The sequence below is a fragment of the Heterodontus francisci genome, chromosome 35, assembly GCF_036365525.1.
Source record: "Heterodontus francisci isolate sHetFra1 chromosome 35, sHetFra1.hap1, whole genome shotgun sequence".
Classification (NCBI taxonomy): domain Eukaryota; kingdom Metazoa; phylum Chordata; class Chondrichthyes; order Heterodontiformes; family Heterodontidae; genus Heterodontus; species Heterodontus francisci.
This window is the reverse complement of record NC_090405.1, coordinates 52,775,323-52,799,720: the sequence shown is the minus strand read 5'-3', so window position 1 is coordinate 52,799,720 and position 24,398 is coordinate 52,775,323. Positions and strand designations below refer to the sequence as shown.

Here is a 24,398-nt window from a genome sequence, read left to right as displayed (position 1 = left end):
GACTTAGAGCGTGTGATTCCAGCAAAATTGTTGCACTAAAGCATTGTTGAGTGATTTAAGAACTCTGGTTTTGTCCATGCAGTCAATGTCAATTATCACCGTGTGCATTTCACCGTGTGGGCTGGATCTCTGGCCAGGCAGCAGTAAGAGACACTATAATTGGCCTTGGACTAGGAACGAGGTTAGTTATCCTAGTTACCCACTCCTAACCCCTCGCCCGTGACCCCTCTAGAAAGCACATGCTCTGGCCGCTAGGACTGTACTTTTCTGCGGTGCCTTCCATTGTCAAATAGCCACACTGTCTATGAAGAAACACCATGTGGATCTGTACCCCAACAGGAATAGACATCTCAAGGAGAGAAGAGACTGGGAAAAGAAAATGAAATCTAAATGTTTCCTGGTGAACTTTGGCTATGACAGTCGTGCGCTAAGATTGTGCACACGGGGTATGTTGGTGAAATGTAATCACTAAATGTAATGCAGTTGGCAAATATGTGGCAGAAACTGCCGTCCTTGAGAAGGTCACTGGGATTGAGCTGTGTCATCTCTATCTGTGTTTACTGTCCTTTCCTGCCTGCTCTCATTTGTCCTGTTCAAGGTCTTTGTGTTTGTGTTCTGGTGCTGCCCTTCCCCCTTGTATCTCTTTTTCTGGGTATAGAGTTAATTATCAAAATATCTTAGAGCAGAGTGCCACTGGGTTTTCAAAAAACCAGCCACTGTCCTTAAAGGCACAGGGCGCCTATCAGTTTGTTGCTGCAAAACCATTTTTACTATACATTGAGGCTGTTGATGTTCTGAATTTACCCCTTTTGATTTTAGTTTAGAGATACAGCACTGAAACAGGCCCTTCGGCCCAACGAGTCTGTGCCATCAACCACCCATTTATACTAATCCTACACTAATCCCATATTCCTACCACATCCCCACCTGTCCCTATATTTCCCTACCACCTACCTATACTAGGGGCAATTTATAATGGCCAATTTACCTACCAACCTGCAAGTCTTTTGGCTTGTGGGAGGAAACCGGAGCACCCGGAGGAAACCCACGCAGACACAGGGAGAACTTGCAAACTCCACACAGGCAGTGCCCAGAATTGAACCCGGGTCACTGGAGCTGTGAGGCGGCGGTGCTAACCACTGCGATTGTGTTATGATTGTGTCAGCTTGGCTCAGTTGGTAATAGTCTATCTTCTGAGTTCGAAGATTGTGGGTTCAAGCCGCACTCCAGCAACTTGAGCACATAATCTGGCACCCCATTGTGGTGCTGTGTGAGTGCTGCGTTGTCGGTGGTGCCATTTTCTGGTTGAAATATTAGACTGAGGCCATCTCCGTTCAGGTGAGGTTACCAAAGCCCTGTCCTGTACAGGTGGATGTTAAAAATCCCACGGGACTATTAGAAATGGAGCAGGGAGTTCATGTGGTGGCCTGGCCATAATTCATCCTCAACAAACAGCATTTCAAAAAAAAAAGTGGATTCATTTATCCTTCTCGCTGCTGTTTTTTGAGATTTTGCTATTTGCAAAATAGCTGGACTTTAGCCTCCATAACAACCATGAGGGTTTCTGAGAGATGTGTTAAGGTTCTACAGATCATTGAAATCAGCAGCACAGGTAGATAAGGTGGTTAGGAAGGCATATGGGATACTTGCCTTTATCAGCCAAGGCATAGAATATAAGAGCAGGGAGGTTATGATGGAGCTGTATAAAACGCTAGTTAGGCCACAGCTGGAGTACTGTGTACAGTTCTGGTCACCACACTATATGGAGGATGTGATTGCACTGGAGAGGGTGCAGAGGAGATTCACCAGGATGTTGTCTGGGCTGGAGCATTTCAGCTATGAAGAGAGACTGGATAGGCTGGTGTTGTTTTCCTTAGAGCAGAGAAGGCTGAGGGGGGACATGATTGAAGTATACAAAATTGTGAGGGGCATTGATCGGGTAGATAGGAAGAAACTTTTTCCCTTAGCGGACGTGTCAATAAACAGGGGGCGTAGATTTAAGGTAAGGGGCAGGAGTTTTAGAGGGGATTTAAGGAAAAAATTTTTCACCCAGAGAGTGGTTGGAATCTGGAACACACTGCCTGAAGAGGTGGTAGAGGCAGGAACCCTCACAACATTTAAGAACTATTTAGATGAGCACTTGAAATGCCATAGCATACAAGGCTATGGGCCAAGTGTCGGAAAATGGGATTAGAATAGGTAGGTGCTTGATGGCCGGCACAGACATGATGGGCCGAAGGGCCTGTTTCTGTGCTGTATAACTCTAATGAGTCTATATAAATCCAACTTTTGCTGAACTTTACTGGGTGATTTAATTTCATCAATTGTGTGCTCTCTGGGTGTCACGTCTTTGGCTGTGGGCCCTCCCGAATGCTGCATTATTGGCCCACAGCATGAGGCTGAAATTTCAGCAGCTCACGTTGCTGATGGCAATTTGTCTGCAGCAGTCTTGGGAGGTAATCATTGCCTCACTTAGATTATAGCACTCAGCTTGCAGTCAGGGTTCCACCATCAATTAACCGCCCTGTGACCACCCCCCCCCACCCCTTTCCCCCTTGAACACAGGAAAGTCAGAGGATAAGTCGGCTGGCAGGTAGTTGTTAGGTGAGCAGGGAGCTCTTCAGGAATTGGCAATGGTGTAGAGAGGAGCCACGATCTTTATCTCTAGCACTGAAAGAACTGAGTTACCAGTAAAGGATGGAGAAATGCAGGCTGCTTAGTCTTCTAATGAGGTGGTATATGATATTGCAAATGTATACAATAGGTAAATGTGAAAAGAGAGAAAGGCTTCCATTTATATGTCGCCTTTCACAAACTCAGGTAACCAATTTGCATACAATAAGCTCTCACAAACAGTTATGTGATCATGACAAAATAATTTGTTTTGTAGTGTTGATGGTTGAGAGGGAAATTTTGGCCAGGACATCGGAGAGAAGTTCCTTGCTGTTTTGAAATAGTGCCATGGGATCTTTTGCATCCAATTGAGGGGGCAGACAGGGCCTTGGTTCAACATCGCATCCAAAATACAGCACCTCCAGCAGTGCAACACTCCTTCAGTACTGTGCTGGAGTACCAGCCTGGATTATGTGCTGAATTCTCTGGGGTGGAGCTTGAACACAATCTTCTGCTGAGGTGAAAGTGTTTACCCACTAAGACAGGGCTGACAGCGGAATTCCTGTGTCCCTTTGTCCTGTTGTCATGGTTTAGTATGAAGCTGTAGATTTACCTTGTATCCTGTTTCTGATTTTGCCTATCTCCATGATATTTCCCCACACATTCTTCCTCATTTGTTTGCGCAAAAAAAAATTGAAGTTGTGCGAGAAGCTGGCATTGAGATGATTTACTGGTTGCCAGATTAGTTACACTACCACTGCTCCACTACTCAATGTACCAGTTTCGGTCCAATGCATCTGTGCTCATTTTGACCCCTATTAATATTGCACAAGGAATAAAGAGTGAATTCAATACTTATTATTTGCAGGGATTGCAATTTGGAGCTGTCTCCCTGAGTAGTTTTTAATCTTGCCTGTGCAGAACATTCTTTTTGTTTTTGCTAACATTGTACATTCTCTGACTCAAACCCCACCCCAGAGACTTGAGCACATAATCCAGGCTGCTATTACAATACCAGTACTGAGAGAAGGCTACACTGTCTGAGGTGCCATCTTTCAAATGAGATATACCCCAACTGCCCTCGAAGCTGGGCGTAAAGGCACTATTTGAGAAGGAGCAGGGGAGTTCTCCCAGGGGTCCTGCCAATATTTATCCCTCAACCAACATCACTGAGGACAAGATTATCTGGTCATTATCTTGTTGTTTGTGGGAGCTTGCTGTTCATAAATTGGCTGCTGTGCTTACTACATTACAGTAGTGACTGCAGTTCAAAAATACTTCATTGGCTGTGACTCACTTTGGGATGTCCTATGGTTGTGAAAACCGTGATATAAGTGCGAGCCTTCCATGTTTTACTCTCGCTCTGTGGGGCATTCAGTAAATCGGACCAGAATTGTTTGAGAATTAAAATTCAGTTTAAGAAATCCAGAAATACAAAGCTAGTACCAGTAAAAGTGGTGATCAGGTTGTCAGCTTGTTGTAAAAACACAAGTTGTTCACAAGTGTACTGCAGGGAAGGGAGCCTGCCCCCCTTACTTGGTCTGGGCCCATGAGTAACTCCAGTCCCACTCCAGCGTGGTTGACTCTGAAAAGCCCTCTGAAGTGTCCTGGCAAGCTGCAAATGTGTGCCCAGCTGCTACCAGTGGCACTGCACTATGTCACCTCTCAGGAATGGGCAGAAATGCCAGCCTAGCCAGTGCCACCCACATCCCGACAATTAACTTTAACAAAACGTATGAAGAAAATCTTTTGAGGGAGCATGTACGTTTTCATGCTTGGTGTATTACCCGATTTGACTGTTTAACAACAGGAGCTGCTCCCAGTCCCAGGTGCTGGGACCCTTGCTGTTTGTAGTGTACATTAATGATTTAGACGTGATTGTAGGAGGCATGATAAGTAAGTTAGCAGATGACACGAAAATTGGTGGTGTCGTAAATAATGAAGAGGAAAGCCTCAGATTACAGGACGATATAGATGGGCTGGTAAGATGGGCAGAGCTGTGACAAATGGAATTTAATCCTGAGAAGTGTGAGGTGATGCATTTTGGGAGGACTAACAAGGCAAAGAAATATACAATGGGTGGTAGCACCCTAGGAAATACAGAGGGTCAGAGGGACCTTGGGGTGCTTTGTCCATAGATCACTGAAGGCAGTAGCACAGGTAGATAAGGTGGTTAGGAAAGCATATGGGATACTTGCCTTTATTAGCTGACGCATAGAATATAAGAGCAGGGAGGTTATGATGGAGCTGTATAAAACGCTAGTTAGGCCACAGCTGAAATACTGTGTACAATTCTGGTCACCGCACCATAGGAAGGAGGTGATTGCACTGGAGAAGGTGCAGAGGAGATTCACCAGGATGTTGCCTGGGCTGGAGCATTTCATCTATGAAGAGAGACTGAAAAGGCTAGGGTTGTTTTCCATAGAACAGAGAAGGGGGGACATGATTGAGGTATACAAAATTATGAGGGCCATTGATAGGTTGGATAGGAAGAGACTTTTTCCCTTAGCGGAGGGGTCAATAATCAGGGGGCATAGATTTAAGGTAAGGGGCAGGAGGTTTAGAGGGGATTTGAGGAAAATAAATTTCACCCGGAGTGTGGTTGGAATCTGGAATACACTGTGTGAAGAGGTGGTAGAGGCAGGAACCCTCACAACATTTAAGAAGTATTTAGATGAGCACTTGAAATGCCATAGCATACAAGGGTACAGGCCAAGTGCTGGAAAATGGGATTAGAATCGTTAGGTACTTGATGGCCGGCGCAGACACGATGGGCCGAAGGGCCTGTTTCTGTGCTGTATAACTCTATGACACACAGGTCAGTTGTAGCTTCTTTAATGTTGCTCCAGTTAAGGTCAGCACAGACTGGGAATCAAACACTGGGGCCTCCCTGCTCTGTGTGGTTCAGTTCCACACTGCAGTACATCGGGCCACTGAACCATTCAGGAACTTCAAAAGTAGAACTTCAAAAGGACATAAACAAGTTGGTGGAATGGGCAGACAGGTGGCAGATGAAGTTCAATGCAGAGAAATGTGAAGTGATTCATTTTGGGAGGAAGAACATGGACAGACCATACAGAATAAAGGGCACAATTCTAAAGGAGGTGCAAGAGCAGGGGAACCTGGGTGTATATGTGCATAAGCCATTGAAGGTGGCAGGACAGGTTGAGAGTGCAGTTAATAAAGCATACAGTATCCTGGGCTTTATTAATAGGGGAATAGAGTTCAAGAGTAAGGAAGTTATGTTGAACTTGTATCAGACACTAGTTTGGCCTCAGCTGGAGTATTGCATCCAATTCTGGGTGCTGCACCCAGAGACGTCGGGGCATTGGAGAGAGTACAGAAAAGATTCATGAGAATGGTTCCAGGGATGAGGAATTTCAGTTATGAAGATAGATTGGAGAAGTTAGGACTGTTTTCCTTGGAGAAGAGAAGGCTGAGAGATGATTTGATAGAGGTATTCAAAATCATGAGGGGTCTGAACAGAGTAGATAGAGAGAAACTGTTCCCACTCGTGAAAGGATCGAGAACGAGAGAGCACAGATTTAAAGTATTTGGTAAGAGAAGCAAAAGTGACATGAGGAAAAACTTTTTCACACAGCGGGTGGTTAAGGTCTGGAATGCGCTGCTTGAGAACGTGGTGGAGGCAGGTTCAATTGAAGCATTCAAAAGGGAATTAGACCGTTGTATGAAAAGGAAGAATGTGCAGGGTTACAGGGAGAAGGCAGGGGAATGGAACTGAGGGAGTTGCTCTTTCAGAGAGCTGGTGTGGACACGATGGGCCGAATGGCCTCCTTCTGCACTGTAACGATTCTGTGAACTCATTCAGTGATGGTTCTCATCTACCTGGATGTGGCCAGGTGCTGCTCCAAGGTGCATGTTCTCCACCAGTGCATTCATATTGCATAGAATATATAGCACATTCAGCCCAACTAGTCTGTCCTGGCATTGATAATCCATGTGAGAAATTTGCATTCCATTGGACTGATTTCCTCAAGTGTTGAGCTGGAGGTGTCACTGAAACTGATGGTCCAGAACCCCTACTAAAAATGGGCCTGCCTGACCAGTTGGTCTAGCTGAGTCTTGGTGGACTGATGTTGGGGCTGCAGCCACCCGCAGGAGCCCCGCAATGGGGATTCCTGCAGCACTGTTGCAGGTCTTGCACAGTGTGGGAGGACCTTGTCAAGTTATTCTGAATGTGCTGCAGTGATTATGAACAAACCACAAACTATACTATCCGAGGTATGAGTGGTTCTATTATCAGATCTCTGTTCTTATGAATTTTGAAGACGTTGAAAGCACCATTTCTTCAGGATGTCTCTTGTAATGTGGTATCTAGTCAAAGACTCAAGTTTCAAGTTTTTGCTCCAAGCATGTTGACCTTACTTTAAGAGCCCATTGAGATTCATGTGATCTCTGCCACTGAGGAGGAGCTGGCGGTAGAAGGTAGTCTGGGTGATGGGAGAGGTTTGCATTGGCATGTGCAGGACAGCCATGGTATCTCGGGCACTGATGCATTATGTATGCTCACTAGGTTTTTAATGTGAGAGTTGGTCCCCACAGAGACTGGGTATGTACAAATATGAAGGAGTTATGTGCTTGTGTCACTCTCCTGCAAGTCCAGGATGGGACTTAGCGAGAGAGAAACGTGAATGTCACAAAAGTGCCATGCATGCTGCATCACCTCAGCATGTAGGGGCTTCACACTCTGACATCGGACTTTGTGTTGAATCCAGCTGGAACACTTAATGCCCTGGTGTTCAGAGAATTGGCAGGAGGTGAGGAATCCCACTAGGTCTGCACTGCCACCGGGCTTACAGAACCTAGTATCGTCAGCTAACGGAGTCCCTCAGATTGGCAGCCTCTGATAGCACTGGGGTGGAAAAGTGCCTCACTGTTCCTATCAGGTGTAACATTGGGTGTTCATGATTTCACATTGCATTCACTTAAAATGTGTAAAAACGCCCAGCTCCTAACCTCATAGGTGTGTTTTTCCAAACTTGCCGGAGAGAGCATTGTGACCTGAGGGTGAAGTATTGGCAGGTGCAGGTCTGTTGGTCAGCTGTGAGCGGATTAAGGTGATGAATTAATGCTCTGTTTTGGTGCTGCCAGCTGCCAAGGTGCACTGGCCACATCATTGGCTACAGCACCAAAGTCAGCTCATCAGCCTGTCAGAAGCTGGGGGGCATCTATTGATATAACTCAATATGAAGTGGCTTAAAGTATTGCACAGGGCGCCCATCACACAACATTAACGTGTATAGTTTAAGTGTGACTTTTCCATAATATATTGCTACCAGTATATAATCCAGTTCGGTGATATTGGTGAGAATTCATTCAAAGTAACCAGGTTGAAACAACAGATGATTCCTTTGAGGCAGCTTGAGATGCAGTACCGGGGTCCACCGATACTGGGATTTAATGGCCAGCTCAAGTGACAAAAAAAAATCCCACCCGAACCACATGGGACCCTTGCCTGGCCCAGTCCGAGACCCTCCATTTTCCTCCCGAGCCCGACCTGACCCGACCACCGCAATGTTCCCTTCACTTACCTTCCTACTCCCAATCTGCCGGAAGCTGCAGCATGAGCGTGATGACGTCATAGATACGCTCACTGCGCAGACTCAGTTTCCCTGCTTGGTGTCCCAGCCTCCCAGCTCAGCTAAATTTTTAACTTTTAACACTTTCCTTGCTGTGTGTGTCCGACCCGACCCGACCAAAACCCGACTCATGTCGTCGGGTCCCATCGGGTTTGGGTCGGGTAGCAGGCCTTTACTGGGATCAGTCCATGCCAGTGCGGAGCTTTTCCAGGCTGGCTGTTGCTCATGCTTTGACGCAGGCTGCAGTCTCCCTGCTGTCTCTCTGGACCGAAGTCCCACAAACCAGGTGTTCATTCATCGCTCAATAAATAAGACGTTGCAGAAATGGCCCTACCACCTGTGCTAGTATGGATAAAAGTCGCTGATTATTGCCCCATGAATTGAACTGTTATCTCACTGTTTGGCTGTTTTACACTGCAGTAGGACCTAGAGAAGTGTGTCAATCGCCTTCCTTTACGCACTACGGGTTGGTGCCTCTGTAGACTGTCACATGATATAAACCCACTGCTCATTGTGTTCAAATTCCATGTCCTTGTCCCTCCCCATCTCTGTAACCTCCTCCAGCCCTGGAACCTTCGGAGAGCTCTCCTCCAATTCTGGCCTATTGAACAACTCTAATTTTAATCGCTTCGCTATTGGTGCCATGCCTTCAGTTGCCTAGGCCCCAAGCTCTGGAATTCCATCCCTAAGCCTCTCCACGGAGGTGGAGGGGCGACATGATAGAGGTTTACAAAGTTATGAGTGGCATGGACAGAGTGGATAGTCAGAAGCTTTTTCCCAAGGTGGAAGAGTCAGTTACTAGGGGACATAGGTTTAAGGTGAGAGGGGCAAAGTTTAGAGGGGATGTGCGAGGCAAGTTTTTTTACACAGAGGGTGGTGAGTGCCTGGAACTTGCTGACAGGGGAGTTGGTGGAAGCAGATACGATAGCGACGTTTAAGAGGTATCTTGACAAATACATGAATAGGATGGGGAGTCCCCGGAAGTGCAGAAGGTTTTAGTTTAGACAGGCATCATGATCAGCGCAGGCTTGGAGGGCCGAATGGCCTGTTCCTGTGCTGTACTGTTCTTTGTAAGGTGCTCCTTAACACCGACCTCTTCGTCCAAGCTTTTGGTCACCTGTCCTAATATCTTCACTTGTGACTCATAGAACTATAGAATAGTTACAGCACAAAAGGAGGCTGGATGTCAAATCATGTCCTATTACGATCTTGTGAAGTGCGAGATAATTTACTACATTAAAGGCAATACATAATTACAAATTGTTGAATCTGTGCATTGGTGACTGGCTTTAGCACTTGAGTCATTTCACTGTAGTATCCAGATGTACTATCACCGTGCTACCAGTGCACTGAAACTAGCTCTCCGCAGTGCGCTCCCTGCAGGAGACCGATGAAAATTGGCACTTCTGAGTCCGGCATAGATGCGTTTGCTGGTGACTCATTGATCAGACAGTAGAGAGCGTTGGTGGACGGTGTTTTAAAACTTTTTTTTTTCTCTTCCCACCACAGACATCATTTCATCCCACTCTGGATTCTGCACGAGGAACACGGCATCACGGTTTGGTGGAGAGGGTTCACCGAGACAGGAGTCACATGATGTCACCTCGTCGACGTCAGCCCCCAGTGGATAAACATGGCCGACAGATATCCTTGCCTGTATTCCCCTCACTTCCCAGACTTGTGTTACCTTTGAAGACCTTGATAAATAGTGTTTCGCTTAGATTTCAGGGAAGAGTAATGTTCGGTCTGTGAAACTTTATAATGTTTCAAACTATAGAAAACTACCTGTCCTTCCAAGTTTGGTTGGTGGTTGTAGAGAGTAGTTCAACTGTATAACATCGGGGTGAAATGCTCAGGGTTACAGTCCTCTTCCTGTCAGTGATGATGGTAGGAGCAGTTTGAGGAGATGAACTCAAAGCAGTTGGTTGAAGTCTGATCTTTTTTGTAATATATTTGTATTAACACCAAATAAGCTCAGCAAGAGCACCACATTTTACTTGATGAATCAAGGATTTTATCCAGTTCATTAGTCAGTGTGAATGTCAGGTTGAAATGTAATTCATCAGTCACCACAGAGGATGGTGGAAAGAAAGGGAAATGAAAGCTCGTGAAGTACGTTTGGAACAGTACCAGTTATTGATTGAAAGCTGGCTAGATTTATAGTTAGAAATGAGTGAATCTCCCCTTGTATGACTCAACAACAACAATTTGCATTTCTGTTGAGCCTTTTACATAATAAGATGCCCCGAGCTTGGTCAGGGGTGGATTTTAAAGAGTGTCTTGAAGGAGAGAGAGGTTTAAGGAGGCAATCCAGAGCTGAGGGACTAGGCTGCTGAAGGCATTGATGATGGGGTGAAAGAAATCGGGGTTGCACAAGGGACCAGATGTTGATGGGTGCAGAGATCTCGGAGGGTTGTTGGGCTGCAGGAGGTTACAGAGCTAGACCAAAGTCTTTGATGATGATGTAACTCGAGCATAACCATTTAATTTATATCCACTCAAATGATACAAGTAAAATTTCTCACCTGACAGCCAATCCTTCTCTCCCGTCTAGCCTTACAACCTCTCCATTTTTTTTGATCCTGCTATGTGGCCTTCTCTGAACTTTGCTTTGAATTTCTCCAAAGTTGCAAATACCCCATCCTACTCACTCTTCCTTCTAAATCCTCGCTGTGTTGGAATTCGGATTTAGCGCCATCCTTCCTGCTCTCACTCAACTTACCCAGGAGCTTTAACCTGAGCAACTCCTCACTCACCCCACACTCCCTTCCTCTCACAAGCTCTAACCTTTTAAAACCCAATCTTGGTGTCACTTCAACTCCTGTTTCTTGAATTACCTTATGTTCTTTCCTACTCTTTCAGTCTTTGTGCTATGCTGTACTGTAGGCCTTGGCTCTGAACTGAGCCTTCAAAACAAGTTTTTCCGGTAATTCACAGTACAGCCTAATCCAGCACACCAAAGACAGGAACCAAATCATTTTGAAAAGAACTGCTAATGTGATTAAACAGTACATTGTTTACAATAGTTTGAAAGGCTGAACAACTGCGTATCAGCAAAACATATGCAACAGATTTTGAGGCGTTGACCTCCCTCGCTGGGGTAGCACTCTCACCTCCGAGTCAGACGGTTATAGGTTCAAGTCCCATCCAGGACCTGATTTTGTAATTTAGGCAGTGCAGTACTGAGGGAGTGCTGCATTGTCAAGTGTTGTCTTATGAGGAATTAAGCCGAGGCTGGCAGTTCTAGCTGTGGAGTAGACGTTAAAGGTCCCAAAGCACTATTGAAAGAAAAGCAGGGCGTTCTCCTCGCCTGGTAGTGTGTGTCAAGCATGAAGGGAAGCATCAGAGCCTAGCGCTGCCTCCACCTGGGACCAACACATTCTAGTTCATGAACATTCAGGAGTGGGAGTTCTGACTTCTCACACCCTTTACTGTCCAGCTTAGATAGCCCAGCATTGGATAGAACCTGGAACTTCCTGATCTGTATGTCTCAGTCCTGTGCTAGTGTGTGATGTTCTCCAAATCTAAGTCGTCCAAACCTGAATCAAGGAGTTGTTACTTTGTTGAAACCCAGAGTACGGACAAAATTAGCATGAAATTGGGAGTTGTGGGTTTGACTGCTGTGACCTCGACCAGTTTGCTTTTACAATGCAATAACCCTTCATGTCTGAAAGTGACTCCAATGTCACTGAGTACGAACTGACTTGACCCAGAACAGAACCCTTTTAATAGTGGGGAGTTCTATTTTATTGCTTTTCCTGTGTGAAAGTACAGCTGCCTTTAGTTGCCTGTGAGTGTATGAGATATCTTGCGCTGCATATTTAATAGAGATTCAATAAGGAGCTGAAAACATTTTAACAAGATTTTTGGAACTCTGGGCAAGCATACTGTATCAGTCAGATTCCCTGGTTTCACACTCAAGATATTGTCTTCAACAGAAAGAAAAATCTTACATTTCTACAGAGCCTTTCATGACCTTGGGAGGTCCCAAAACGTTTTACAGCCAATGAAGTATTTTTGAAGTGTAGTCACTGTTGTAATGGAGGAAGCATGGAAGCCAATTTGCACACAGCAAGATCCCACAAACAGCAAGATCACATTTTAGGTGTTAGTTGAGGGATAAGTTTTGTCTATGTCACCAGGGAGAACTCCCATGTGCTTCTTTGAAATAGCGCCCTGGGATCTTTTACATTTGCCTGAGAAGGCAGATGTGGCTTCAGAAGGCACCTCTGACAGTGCAGCGTTCTCTCAGGACTGCACTGGAGGGTCAGCCTTAATTGTGTTGTCAAAAGTCTGGATTGGAACTTGAACCCACAGCCTTCTGACTTAGAGGTGAGAGAACTACCCACTAAGCTAAGGCACCTTTAGAAAGGATGTTGCTTGTACAGTGTCTGAAGAGCATGCTCTGTAGTTCATTTGTCTTATCTGCACTTCTTGGCAGCTTTCCAGGTGGTAAGTGCACTGCGCAGTGTGATGCCAGGAGGGTGCCAGGTTCATTTCTTGATCACTGCTAGATTAGCCACTCAGTCAGGGCAACAGTGGGGCTACTACACTTGGCCTCAATGCCTATGCAGAGAGAAAATTAGGATTGTCACATTCAGTCAGTGTTCAGTAACCTCTGCTGGGAAGTGTGCACTTGTGAGTGTTGACAGACTGATGACAGAGGGATCACACAATCCTGTCCTCGTGTTTTTGTGTTTGTACACACTTTCCAGCAGGAGCAGGAATCTTAGCTGACTTCGCCTGCCCTGAGCTCACCAGTATCCATGGAGGCCATGTTGGTGTGCCTGCCAGTCATTGCAGAGGCACTTGGAAGCTGTGCTGTTGCAATATGAGTTGAGCGAGATTGGAAAATAGCCTTGCTCATCTTTTTAGGGTTAGAAATGTGGTGATGTAGGTTTTGTTGTGTTGCACGTATGAACTGAGCGACTGCTGAATAATGTAGAGCGGCATTTCCTTTTGGATCGGGTAGGGTACCTGGAACTGAATATTATCAGTTATGAGTTGGTGTGAAAGTGATTCAGCTGCTCTGCTACTCTATGTTATTGGGCCTGGTAATTGGCTGTCAGTTCAGTGCCTTGCGATTTTTCTAAATTAATTGCCATGTTTCTGGCAGCATATAATATTTACATCAGTTTCTGTCGAATGATGTGCTGTAAATTTACAAGTCATCCTACTCGAGGCAAAGGCTCCACTCCCCTGATCCATTTTGAGCAGCGAGAGCCCAGGGTTAATCCCTGGTCTGGGTTGAGCTAGGTGATCTTTGCAGAGCCTGAATGTTGCCCCAGAGAAATCAGCCCTTGTCCTCGTTCCTGACCGCAGGTAAGGCTGCGCAATGCCTGTGGCACTGGACCAGTAACTGAGAGATTGAGTTCATGTCCCACTGTGACAATGTGAAGTTGAATTCAGTGAATCTGGTACTTTATGGGCTGGTACCAACTGGTCCACCAAAGGAAGGGAAGCTGCTACTCTGATCCTACATTACTTGGTTGACTGCTAAGTTGCCAGTGTGGCAAGTTAACTTCAATCGAAATAAGTGTGGGGTGGTGCATTTTGATCGGAGGAATAAGGAGGCTACCTACTAAATAGAGTCTAAATGGGGTAGAGGAGCAGAGGGATCTGTGGTACAAATGCACAAATCCCTAAAAGTTGCAATGTAAGTTAATAAGGCTTTTTAAAAAAATAAAGTAAATAAGTTGCTGGCGTTAATTTCGAGAGGGTTACAATTGAAAAGCAGAGAAGTTATATGAAACTTCTATAAAATTTGGTTAGACCACACTTAGAATGTTGTGCACAGTTCTGGTTTCCATGTTATATAAAGGATGTACAGGCACTGGAAAAGGTGTAAAAAAAGATTTACAAGAATGGTTCCAGAACTGAGAGGCTATAACTGTCAGGAAAGATTAAACAAGCTGGGGCTTTTTTCTAGAAAAGAGAAGACTGAGGGGTGGCTTAGTAGAGGTTTTGAATAATGTAAGAATAGATGTGGAGAAGATCAGAACGAGAGTCCATAAAAATAAGATAGTTGCTAATAAATCCAACAGGGAATTTAGGAGAAACCTGTTTACTCAGAGTGTTGAAAATGGGGAACTCGCTAGCAAATGGAGCACTTGGGCGAATAGTCTAGATGTATTTCAGGGGAATTGAGATAAAAACACGAGGGAGTGGGAATTGTGGCTTTTTCTGACAGTTAGATGAGGATGGGTGGGAGAATGGTGGAATGGAACAGAAACTGGTTGGGCCACTGTTCTGTTTTCATGCTGTACACCCCAATGGGATGAGTATGAAAATGATTTATCGAGGAACTTGTGCCTGAAGCTCGCGTAGGGAGAATGCTGACTCGAGTGGGGCACTGGAGGACAGGATGGGACAGCTGACGTCTGTGGAACCTCGATCTCAGCGAGCATAAAGCTCCTTTAGCACTTCAGTGACTGTAGGAATGTGAGTCCCCATCACTGGGAGTTTCTGTGAATTGGCTCTATTCAATGCGATGAGGGATATGACAGGATGTGCTGGTACATTTCAGTTTCACAAACTAAAAACCACCCAAGATAAAATCTCAATTCAGTGAAGTTGTTGGTTTCACAGATCTGTGTGATTTATCATTAAGTCAGATCTTTGACCCACACACACCTACATACTGTTCCTGCCTTCCTTTCTGACAGTTCTCTGCTCCATCAGATAAGCTCTCCATGTATTAATACAAGCTTCCTGCAATTTTTATATTTTGGTCTCCACTCCCTATTTAAAATACATAAAAAACGGAAACTTTATGGCGCTGAAGGAGGCTGTTCTGCTTGTGCTGATAAGGTTGAGAGGTATCGGTGTTTAGAGAATGGAATATGTTCCTAGTGTAAGTCAGAGACTCCCAGGGCAGGTACAATACAGGTACGATATGGAATAAGGCTCCATCTTCACACTGTCCCATAATGGGTATGATAGCATAGTGGTTATGTTACTGGACTAGTCATCCAGAGGCTTGGACTGATGATCCAGAGACATGTGTTCATCTCCCACCACAGCTCTGGGGAATTTAAATTCAGTTAATTAAATGGGTCTGGAAATAAAAAGTTAGTCACAGTAATGGTAAAGATGAATCTGGTTCACTCATTCCATTTACATGTGACTCCAGACCCACAGCAATATGCTTGACTTTTAACTGCTCTCTGAAATGGCCTAGCCACTCAGTTGTAACAAATAGCTATGCAAAACTTTATACTTAAAACTGAAGACTAAAGCTGGGCCAACCACCCGGCAGTGCCTTAGGCTCTGGATATAACAAAGGCACATCTAACCCAGTCAACCCTGCCAAGTCCTCCTCACTAATATCTGGGGATTTGTGCCAAAATTGGGAGAACTGGCCCCCACCCTGACAGTCATTCTCTCAGAATCATACCTTTTAGCCAAGGTCCGACACTCCACCATCACCCTCCCTGAGACTGTCGTGTATTGTGTGTTGCAGCTAAATGTTAACTGCTAGGTGGCAGCCGTGCCTCAGTGTGTAGCATTCTCGCCTCTGAGTGAGAAGGTCGTGGGTTCAAGCCCCACTTCACAGTCTTCGGCATGTAATCCAGGTTGATATTCCCAGTGCAGTACTTAGGGAATGCTATGCTGTCGGAGGGTCAGTACTGAGGGATTGCTGCCCTGTCCAAGGTGCCATCTTTTGGGTGTTACACCAAGGCCCCCTCTGTCCTCTCAGATGAATGTAAAGGATCCCATGACCACTATTTCAGAGAAGAGCTGGGGAGTTCTGCCAATATTATTTATCCCTCAACCAGCAGCTAAAACAGATGATCTGTTCATTATCACATTGCTGTTTGTGGGAGTTTGTTGTGTGTAAATTGGCTGCTGCTTTTCCTACATTACGACAGTGACTGCACTTCAAAAGTACTTTATTGGCTATAAAGCACTTTGGACATTCTGAGGTTGTGAAAGACGCTATAGAAATGCACGCCTTCCAGCATTTTCCCACTCTGCCCTCTGGAGTTTCTGACCCTGCATTTAGAACGGTGAGTTTATTTCCAGCCACAAACCTACACAGGAAGCTGTGACTGAATGCTGAAGTAACACTGAGCAAAGTTTTCTCCTTTTTCTTTGTTGCTAATACAGCCCACGTCTTCCTATGACTCCTGCTGGTGTGTGGTCAGTGTGCATCCCTCCTTCCCTCAGCGAGTGGTTCAGCCATGGCCATGGGAGGGCAATGTGGCCAAGCCCGATCTTTCCCAAATCCAATCCTGCAGGCCTGATTTCTGGCAAAGGAGTCACCAGATCTCTGTAGAGATTGGAGGAGAGAATTCCGTTAGAGGGCAGGAACTTTGATTCATTCTCTCTGGACCAGTGATGCTGAGGGCAGCCCCACTTAAATTGGCACAGACTGAAATCAAATCTGGATCCTTCCATGCCTGGATAGTTCTCGTGCCACATTGGGAACTGCATTTTCAGCTGACAGCGAGTGAGTCTTGTTTTTATTCTGTGCCTGCAACATGCTCAGAGCATTCAATTTTTAAAAAAATTGTGCAGTTTTTACAAGTTACTTAAAACTTTTCTTTTTAACATTATTTTGTTTACTCTGAGGACATAAATATTGATATCTTACAGCATGTGCTTTGAGGAAAGGGGTAGGGATTGTTGAGATCTGAGCTTTTAGAAGACAGCTAATAGCCTGCGATTTTCTTCTTGGCGTGAGTAGTACTGAGGGAGTCACAGAGAGCCCTATCTCCAACCTGAACATCCCACGAGTTAATCCCACCAGAAAAAAGGCATTTGAATTTAAAAGTGCTTTGTGAAGCGATGTTTAAAGGCTAAGTAAGCAGCTTACACTACAGTTGACAGTGGCTGTGCATGTGATGTGTTGAAATCGACACGCCTCAACAAAGCAAGTTTCTTCTGATTAAAAACTTGCACGTGTCAGTCTGTAGAGGAATAAAGGGGCAAATGAGTGTCAGGTTCTCTAATCTAACCAGCGGTTTATTATGTGTATCTGAAGTCAGTCAGCAACAGAGAAAGAAAAGCACCCTGTAGGTTTGATGCGGTATTTCCTGGAAGGCAGCGTATTGCTGTTTAGGCCAACACCGAAAATTTATTTTCTGTGAATCCATGTTTCTTTGAATGCAGTGCATATTGAAACACCTGTCATTTACATTTTACATGTTCCCCACCACCCACCGAAAGTGCTGACTCTCACTGGGGTACAGTTCCTAAAGGTGCTGACTAACTGGGAGACAGTTCCTGAAGGTGCTGACTCTCACTGGGGGACAATTTCTGAAGGTGCTGACTAACTGGGATACAGTTCCTGAAGGTGCAGACTAACTGGGATACAGTTCCTGAAGGTGCTGACTAACTGGGAGACAGTTCCTGAAGGTGCTGACTCTCACTGGGGGACAATTTCTGAAGGTGCTGACTCTCACTGGGATACAGTTCCTGAAGGTGCTGACTCTCACTGGAGTACAATTTCTGAAGGTGCTGACTCTCACTGGGATACAGTTCCTGAAAGTGCTGACTCTCACTGGGATACAGTTCCTGAAGGTGCTGACTCTCACTGGGATACAGTTCCTGAAGGTGCTGACTCTCACTGGGATACAGTTCCTGAAGGTGCTGACTCTCACTTGGAGACAGTTCCTGAAGGTGCTGACTCTCACTTGGAGACAGTTCCTGAAGGTGCTGACTCTCACTTGGAGACAGTTCCTGAAGGTGCTGACTCTCACTTGGAGACAGTTCCTGAAGGTGCTGACTCTCACTTGGAGACAGTTCCTGAAGGTGCTGACTCTCACTTGGAGACAGTTCCTGAAGGTGCTGACTCTCACTTGGAGACAGTTCCTGAAGGTGCTGACTCTCACTGGGGTACAGTTCCTGAAGGTGCTGACTCTCACTGGGGTACAGTTCCTAAAGGTGCTGACTAACTGGGAGACAGTTCCTGAAGGTGCTGACTAACTGGGAGACAGTTCCTGAAGGTGCTGACTAACTGGGAGACAGTTCCTGAAGGTGCTGACTCTCACTGGGGGACAATTTCTGAAGGTGCTGACTCTCACTGGAGGACAATTTCTGAAGGTGCTGACTCTCACTGGGGTACAGTTCCTGAAGGTGCTGACTCTCACTGGGAGACAGTTCCTGAAGATGCTGACTCTCACTGGGGGACAGTTCCTGAAGGTGCTGACTCTCACTGGGGGGCAGTTCCTGAAGGTGCTGACTCTCACTGCGGGACAATTTCTGAAGGTGCTGACTCTCACTGCGGGACAATTTCTGAAGGTGCTGACTCTCACTGGGGGACAGTTCCTGAAGGTGCTGACTCTCACTGGGGGACAATTTCTGAAGGTGCTGACTTTCACTGGGGTACAGTTCCTGAAGGTGCTGACTCTCACTGGGATACAGTTCCTGAAGGTGCTGACTAACTGGGAGACAGTTCCTGAAGGTGCTGACTCTCACTGCGGGACAATTTCTGAAGGTGCTGACTCTCACTGGGGGACAGTTCCTGAAGGTGCTGACTCTCACTGGGATACAGTTCCTGAAGGTGCTGACTAACTGGGGGACAGTTCCTGAAGGTGCTGAATCTCACTGGGGGACAATTTCTGAAGGTGCTGACTCTCACTGGGGGGCAATTTCTGAAGGTGCTGACTCTCACTGGGGGACAATTTCTGAAGGTGCTGACTCTCACTGGGATACAGTTCCTGAAGGTGCTGACTAACTGGGAGACAGTTCCTGAAGGTGCTGACTCTCACTGGGGGACAGTTCCTGAAGGTGCTGACTCTCACTGGGGGACAGTTCCTGAAGGTGCTGACTCTCACTGGGGAACAATTTCTGAAGGTGCTGACTCTCACTGGGATACAGTTCCCGAAGGTGCTGACTCTCACTGGGATACAGTTCCCGAAGGTGCTGACTCTCACTGGGATACAGTTCCCGAAGGTGCTGACTCTCACTGGGATACAGTTCCCGAAGGTGCTGACTCTCACTGGGATACAGTTCCTGAAGGTGCTGACTCTCACTTGGAGACAGTTCCTGAAGGTGCTGTATATTTGGATAGATGTTGGATTGTGTTAAGTGCTGGGGTTTCTGAGCCTTGCCATTCAAACCATGTGTGTGCAGTGTTTTGCTCACTGACATTTCCCAGATGAAAAACACTTTGCAGACTGATGCTATGTGATTCTCCTCTTCCTCCTTTTCAAAGCCTCTTGCGGAATAATGATTAATCCACATTTCCTGCCTTGTTTGCTGTGACATTAATTCATAAATTCCATCTCCTGTTGCAGTATGTCTAAGATTAGGTTAAAACAGCTCATCACTGATTCACCAAGATCGCACATCGCCGAAACGTGGGCAAGTTAAAGATTTCATAGTGCCTAGATTTCGGTTAGGGAAAGCAAGATGGAAATTTATTGTAATGAATTTTTTTTTTTGAAAATGAACTCTGCTGGGTCTTCTGTCACATGCATCTCACAGTTGTCACCTTGTAAGGCAGAATACTCCCAAGAGCTGAATTTCAATTCACTGCAGTGACGCAGTTCAGCATGACTCATATGATCGCTTTGTGTTCAGGGAACAAAACAAAAAGTTTGTCCGACACTTTCACACAAAGGCTAAATTCCCCAACCCTGGCACACAATTGTGGAGCAGTAAAACGCTTCTCATAGACTAGGAAGGCCCCAGGTTTCGTCTATGACCTGAACTGAAGTCGCTCCCAGTTCCTCTCCAAGTCACATGCCATCCTGACTGGAACTATGTTGCCATTCTTTCATCGTTGTTGGGTCAAAATCCTGGAAACCCCCTCCCCGCACCACATGGACTGCAGCAGTTCAAGAATGCGGCTCACCATCTTCTCGAGGGCAACTGGGAATGGGCAATAAATGCTGGCCTGGCCAGCAATACCCACATCCCATGAATGAATAAAAAAAATTGGTATTGTGTTGGAGTTTGGGAGGCTGCAAGATTTTCCACGCTATCTCCAAGTAGTAATTCCTTTTGGAAGTTTGTATGTGTTTGTGTTTCAGGGTTTAGTATCAGTTTTTCAGGTTTTATGTTAAGAAGGGGTGGGGGAGCAAATGTAAGTGGGGGGAGTCAAAATCTCAGCTAAATTGAGAGCAAATCAGTTTTTATATTGAACATTCCTAAAACGGACTTGGAAGCCTAATGATGACCTGCAATTATTTACATGGTTCATGGACACCACTTCTATGGGACTGAAAACCAGACACTTAGTTGACCTCTAGATGATTATTCTGAAATGGCCAGGTTCAAGGACTAGTGTGAGAGCACCTGGCCTGGACTAGTTCAATGTGTGAGCTCTGTGCATTTCCTACACGAGGCTTCGTGCACCTGCTGGGGGCAGTACATTTAGTGCCTGTTCATGTGTGAAACAGATTAGACTGTGCACAAAGTTATTGGGTGCTCACCCTGCACTCACCCAAAAGTCAGACTGCCCAGAAATCACTGGAATTGTTGTTAGCCTGTGTAAAACAGCAAATGATTTTTTTTTTTTTGTCCGACTTTAATTGTAACACCTGTGCCTAACTTTTGATTTTCATTTATTTTCTCCACTTGAAGGACAGACATAATGGAGAAATTGGGTTTAAATAGAAGTGATGCTAAGAAACCAACTGTTTTAAACTGTTCATCCCCTGAGAGCTGTAGCCTACACACATGTGCTTTCAGTGAGTAGGCTGGGGCAGTTCAGGCCATGGATTTTTCCATAAACCCTTCCCGTGTCTGTATTGATGGGTTTGAGGGTCAGCTTGCAGGATGTATGCTGTAGCAGTTCCCTTTATGTCCAAATAAGGTAAAAGCACATTTGTGGAATCTTCAATCTACCATTGCTGGAATATGTGTTTCTCTGTTTAGTTTCTGGGGTCTGCTCTGTATAATCGTGGATCATTTCCACATGTGTTTTTGTGTTCATTGAGCTGACCACTGTTGGTGCAGGGGAATGGGACGCTGTTTGATTTCTGGCACCCTGCATCAACGTCAGGCTTCCCCAGGGCAGATTCACAGTAAAGCTGCTCCAGTCAAGCGACTCGGTTCCTTCAGTATACCAGTTTCCTGCACCAGACATCCTGTACTCTGAGTTTGAGTGCTGAATTATCGGGGTACATTAATGCTCTGTTGGGAACTGGGCTGAGACCTGAACTTGCCGACGATTCCTTCAATGCATCTTCCACCGCAGCCATTTTTTCACATTTAAAAAAAATAACCTTTTCAGTCCTCAACCAAACTCTTGATCACATCTCTCACCATGGCTGTGTCTGTTCCTTTATCAATTTCAGGTCCCACCCACTCACACATCACCCCTGCCCTTGCTGATATATATTAACTCCCCATTCCCCAATTTAAAATTCTTAGCCTTGAGTTTAAATCTGTTTGTGGCCTTACCCCATTCCACCTCTGTAACCTCCACCAGACCTAATGTCTCCCTCGATGGCTCAGCATCCATTTTTGTCTGATTAAACCTCTGTGAAGCATCTAGGGATGGTTTCCTACTTGAAAGGCGCTATAAAAATGCAAGTTATCTTTTGTTCTGTTGTAAAGTACCGAGCAGGTATTGTATCAAGGTGCTTGTATAAGTGTGACTTCTGCTGTTGAGACTACCAAACTCATTTCACACACAACCTTTAAGCTAGTGTTAGGTAGGGGAGAGTTTCAGCTCATTAGTCTGGGTGGGATTTAAACCAGGGGCCCAGAAGTGAAGGTTTAGTGTCTGCTTCATTGTGCCACCCACCTCTCCCTGCCCTCAGGGGCAAGTTTCTGTATTTCATATGTTGCTCCTGTAGCGCTGACAATGTTGAGATTTTTTTAATCATAAAATTCAGCTTCTCCTTAACATGTGCACCTTGGCAGTTCCCCATATGGGTCAGTTTATCTCTCTCCGCCACCAGATACAAGTTGGAGACGGTAAGGAAATTTACTATTCTATGTTTGTTGTGATGTCTTTTATATGGGAAATTCTCTCAAGTTCTTCTGTGTTGTACCAAACTGTTAACGTGCTCATTAATTCTATAAGAGATTTGAGAGTTTAACTCTGCCATGGTTGGTACCGAAAGAAGTTATTGCTGGTTTGAGGACTGTGCAAATACTACTGTGAGAAGGTTAAGGGGAGATTTAACAGCGGTGCTCAAAATGATGAGAAATTTTGATAGAGTGGGTAGGGAGAAACTGTTTACACTGGCAGAGTAGCTGGTAACCAGAGAACAGAGATTTAAAATAATTGGCAAAACAAAACCAGGGCAGAGATGAGAGTTTTTATTTACGCAGTGAGTTGTTCTGATCTGGAATGCACTGCCTGAAAGGGTCGTGGATGCAAATTCAGTAATGACTTTCAAAAGGGAATTGGATAAATACTTGAAAAGAAAAATGTTGCAGGGAAAGAGCAGAGTATTGGGACTAATTGGATAGCTCTTCCAAAGAGCCAGCACAGGCACGATGGGTCTTTTCTGTTTTAATTCATTGCTCAGTGCTGCACATTGTAAAACCTGTGCCAAAGGCAGTCCGACCCCCCAGGAACTCAGTTGAGGGAAGTACTGCCCGTTGTGGCACTGTGCCATAGAGAACAGAACTGTGCTGTCCTCTGAGCATTCTTCCTCAAGCTGCCAGCAGTATTTGGGACTTCAGGGGTTAATTGTTCCTGTAACCTCCAGTTAATGAGGGTTCTGGAATGTCAAGAAAGTAAAAATATTTATAAACGGGAAAAGAACATTAGACTCAGTGACGAGTCTCTGTTTTGATTGAACACCCTAGCTTCCTATCATACCATTCGATTGTCGAATTGTCCCCTGAGCCCAAATAAAACGCCTATTTAATACATTTCCCGAAAAATTTATTCCGCAACTCTATTGTCCTTTGCATGAAATAGTTTTTCCTGATCTCTCCTCTTACTCCTGACTTCCTCATTTCTGACTTGTGTCCATGATATATGCACTTTTCACTGGGAACAATGTGCCTAGTATCAGTTCCTCTCATAACCTGGAAAAATACAATCAGGTCATCTCACCATCTCCTTTACCCATAAAGGACAAACCCATCTTCCTTAGATTTTCCTCGTAACCTAAATTCCTAATACCTCAACTGACCCTTTCCTACCACTAATCCCCTCGAGAGCCCAGGCATGTTGACAGTCTATTTTTACATTTGGGCAGTGTCAGCTTGTCCTAGTTGATAATCTCGCCTCTGAGTTAGATGATACACACTCCAGGATTGAAGTACATAATCCAGGCTGTCACTCAAGTGCAGTACAGAGTGAGTGCGGCATTGTCAAAGGTGCCATTATTCAGAGATGCTAAACTGCATGTACCGATTAAAGGCACTGTTAGACGAGTAAAGATTTCTCTCAATGGCCAACAATCCTCTCTGCCATAACTGGTGATTAATCTTGCTGCTGTTTGTAGGATCTAGTTGTGTACAAAAGGCCATTTTTTTGTACTTCCCTGCAAATTAACAACCATTACATGTCCAAATAATTCATTGTGTGTGAAATGCTGTAAGATGTTTCTGAGATGCGATATGGGGTTACATAAATGCAAGCCTGACTTCCTTAAATCACTTGCCCCTCGGTCAACTCCAGATCCTTCCCGGCACAGTCAAATCACCTGCTGATATTCGCTATCCAGTGTTACATGTGAAGGATGGTCACTTGAGTGAGGTATGGGAGGGCCTCTGGTTTGACTGCACCCCAGCCTCTGCTAGAGGGAAGGAGGAAAGTGGGCTGGGTTGGCAGAAAATTGGACTGATGCTGGCTTAGTGCAATGTGAACTTCTGGTCCTAATCTAACCTTTGGGCACCCATACTGCACTGTGTAGTCAAGCCCTGTAACAAACTCGTGGGAACTAGCAAAGTGATTCTTCTCAGGGTTTCATGGTGTCGAGAGTTGAGCTGCATCTGGGACCAGAAATAAGGGGGGGATAAAAAACTGAAACCAGAGATCTGTCCGTTTGTACATCTGCCAGTTTGCTTTGAGCACCAACCATTCCTTATGTAAATATGTAATGTAATATTTGTACAGCCTGTTTTATATAGCGAACAAACACATTATTTTAAGAAATGCTAATTCTTGTTTTATTTTACTTAACTCTGTTCTCTTCCTCATTTAAAAAAATTCCTTAAATAATATGAATCCTGCTGGTTACTAACTCTGATTAACCAGAGAGTCTGCAGTGGAAATTCTATGCTAAGACTTGAGCTTGTGCTAACTACTACTAACAGACTCGA

The 24,398-nt window shown here is 45.2% G+C and overlaps 1 protein-coding gene across 4 annotated transcripts in view; it reads left to right on the top strand.

The window, feature by feature from the left end:
• crtc3 (CREB regulated transcription coactivator 3) overlaps positions 1-24,398 on the top strand; it is a 79,788-nt gene that overhangs the window by 31,009 nt on the left and 24,381 nt on the right. For all 4 annotated transcript variants that reach the window (XM_068015610.1, XM_068015609.1, XM_068015611.1 and 1 more), the window contains exons 3-4: positions 9,723-9,857; positions 22,027-22,088. In XM_068015610.1, the coding sequence (XP_067871711.1) occupies positions 9,723-9,857; positions 22,027-22,088 (197 nt within the window). The remainder of the gene's footprint in view (positions 1-9,722; positions 9,858-22,026; positions 22,089-24,398) is intronic.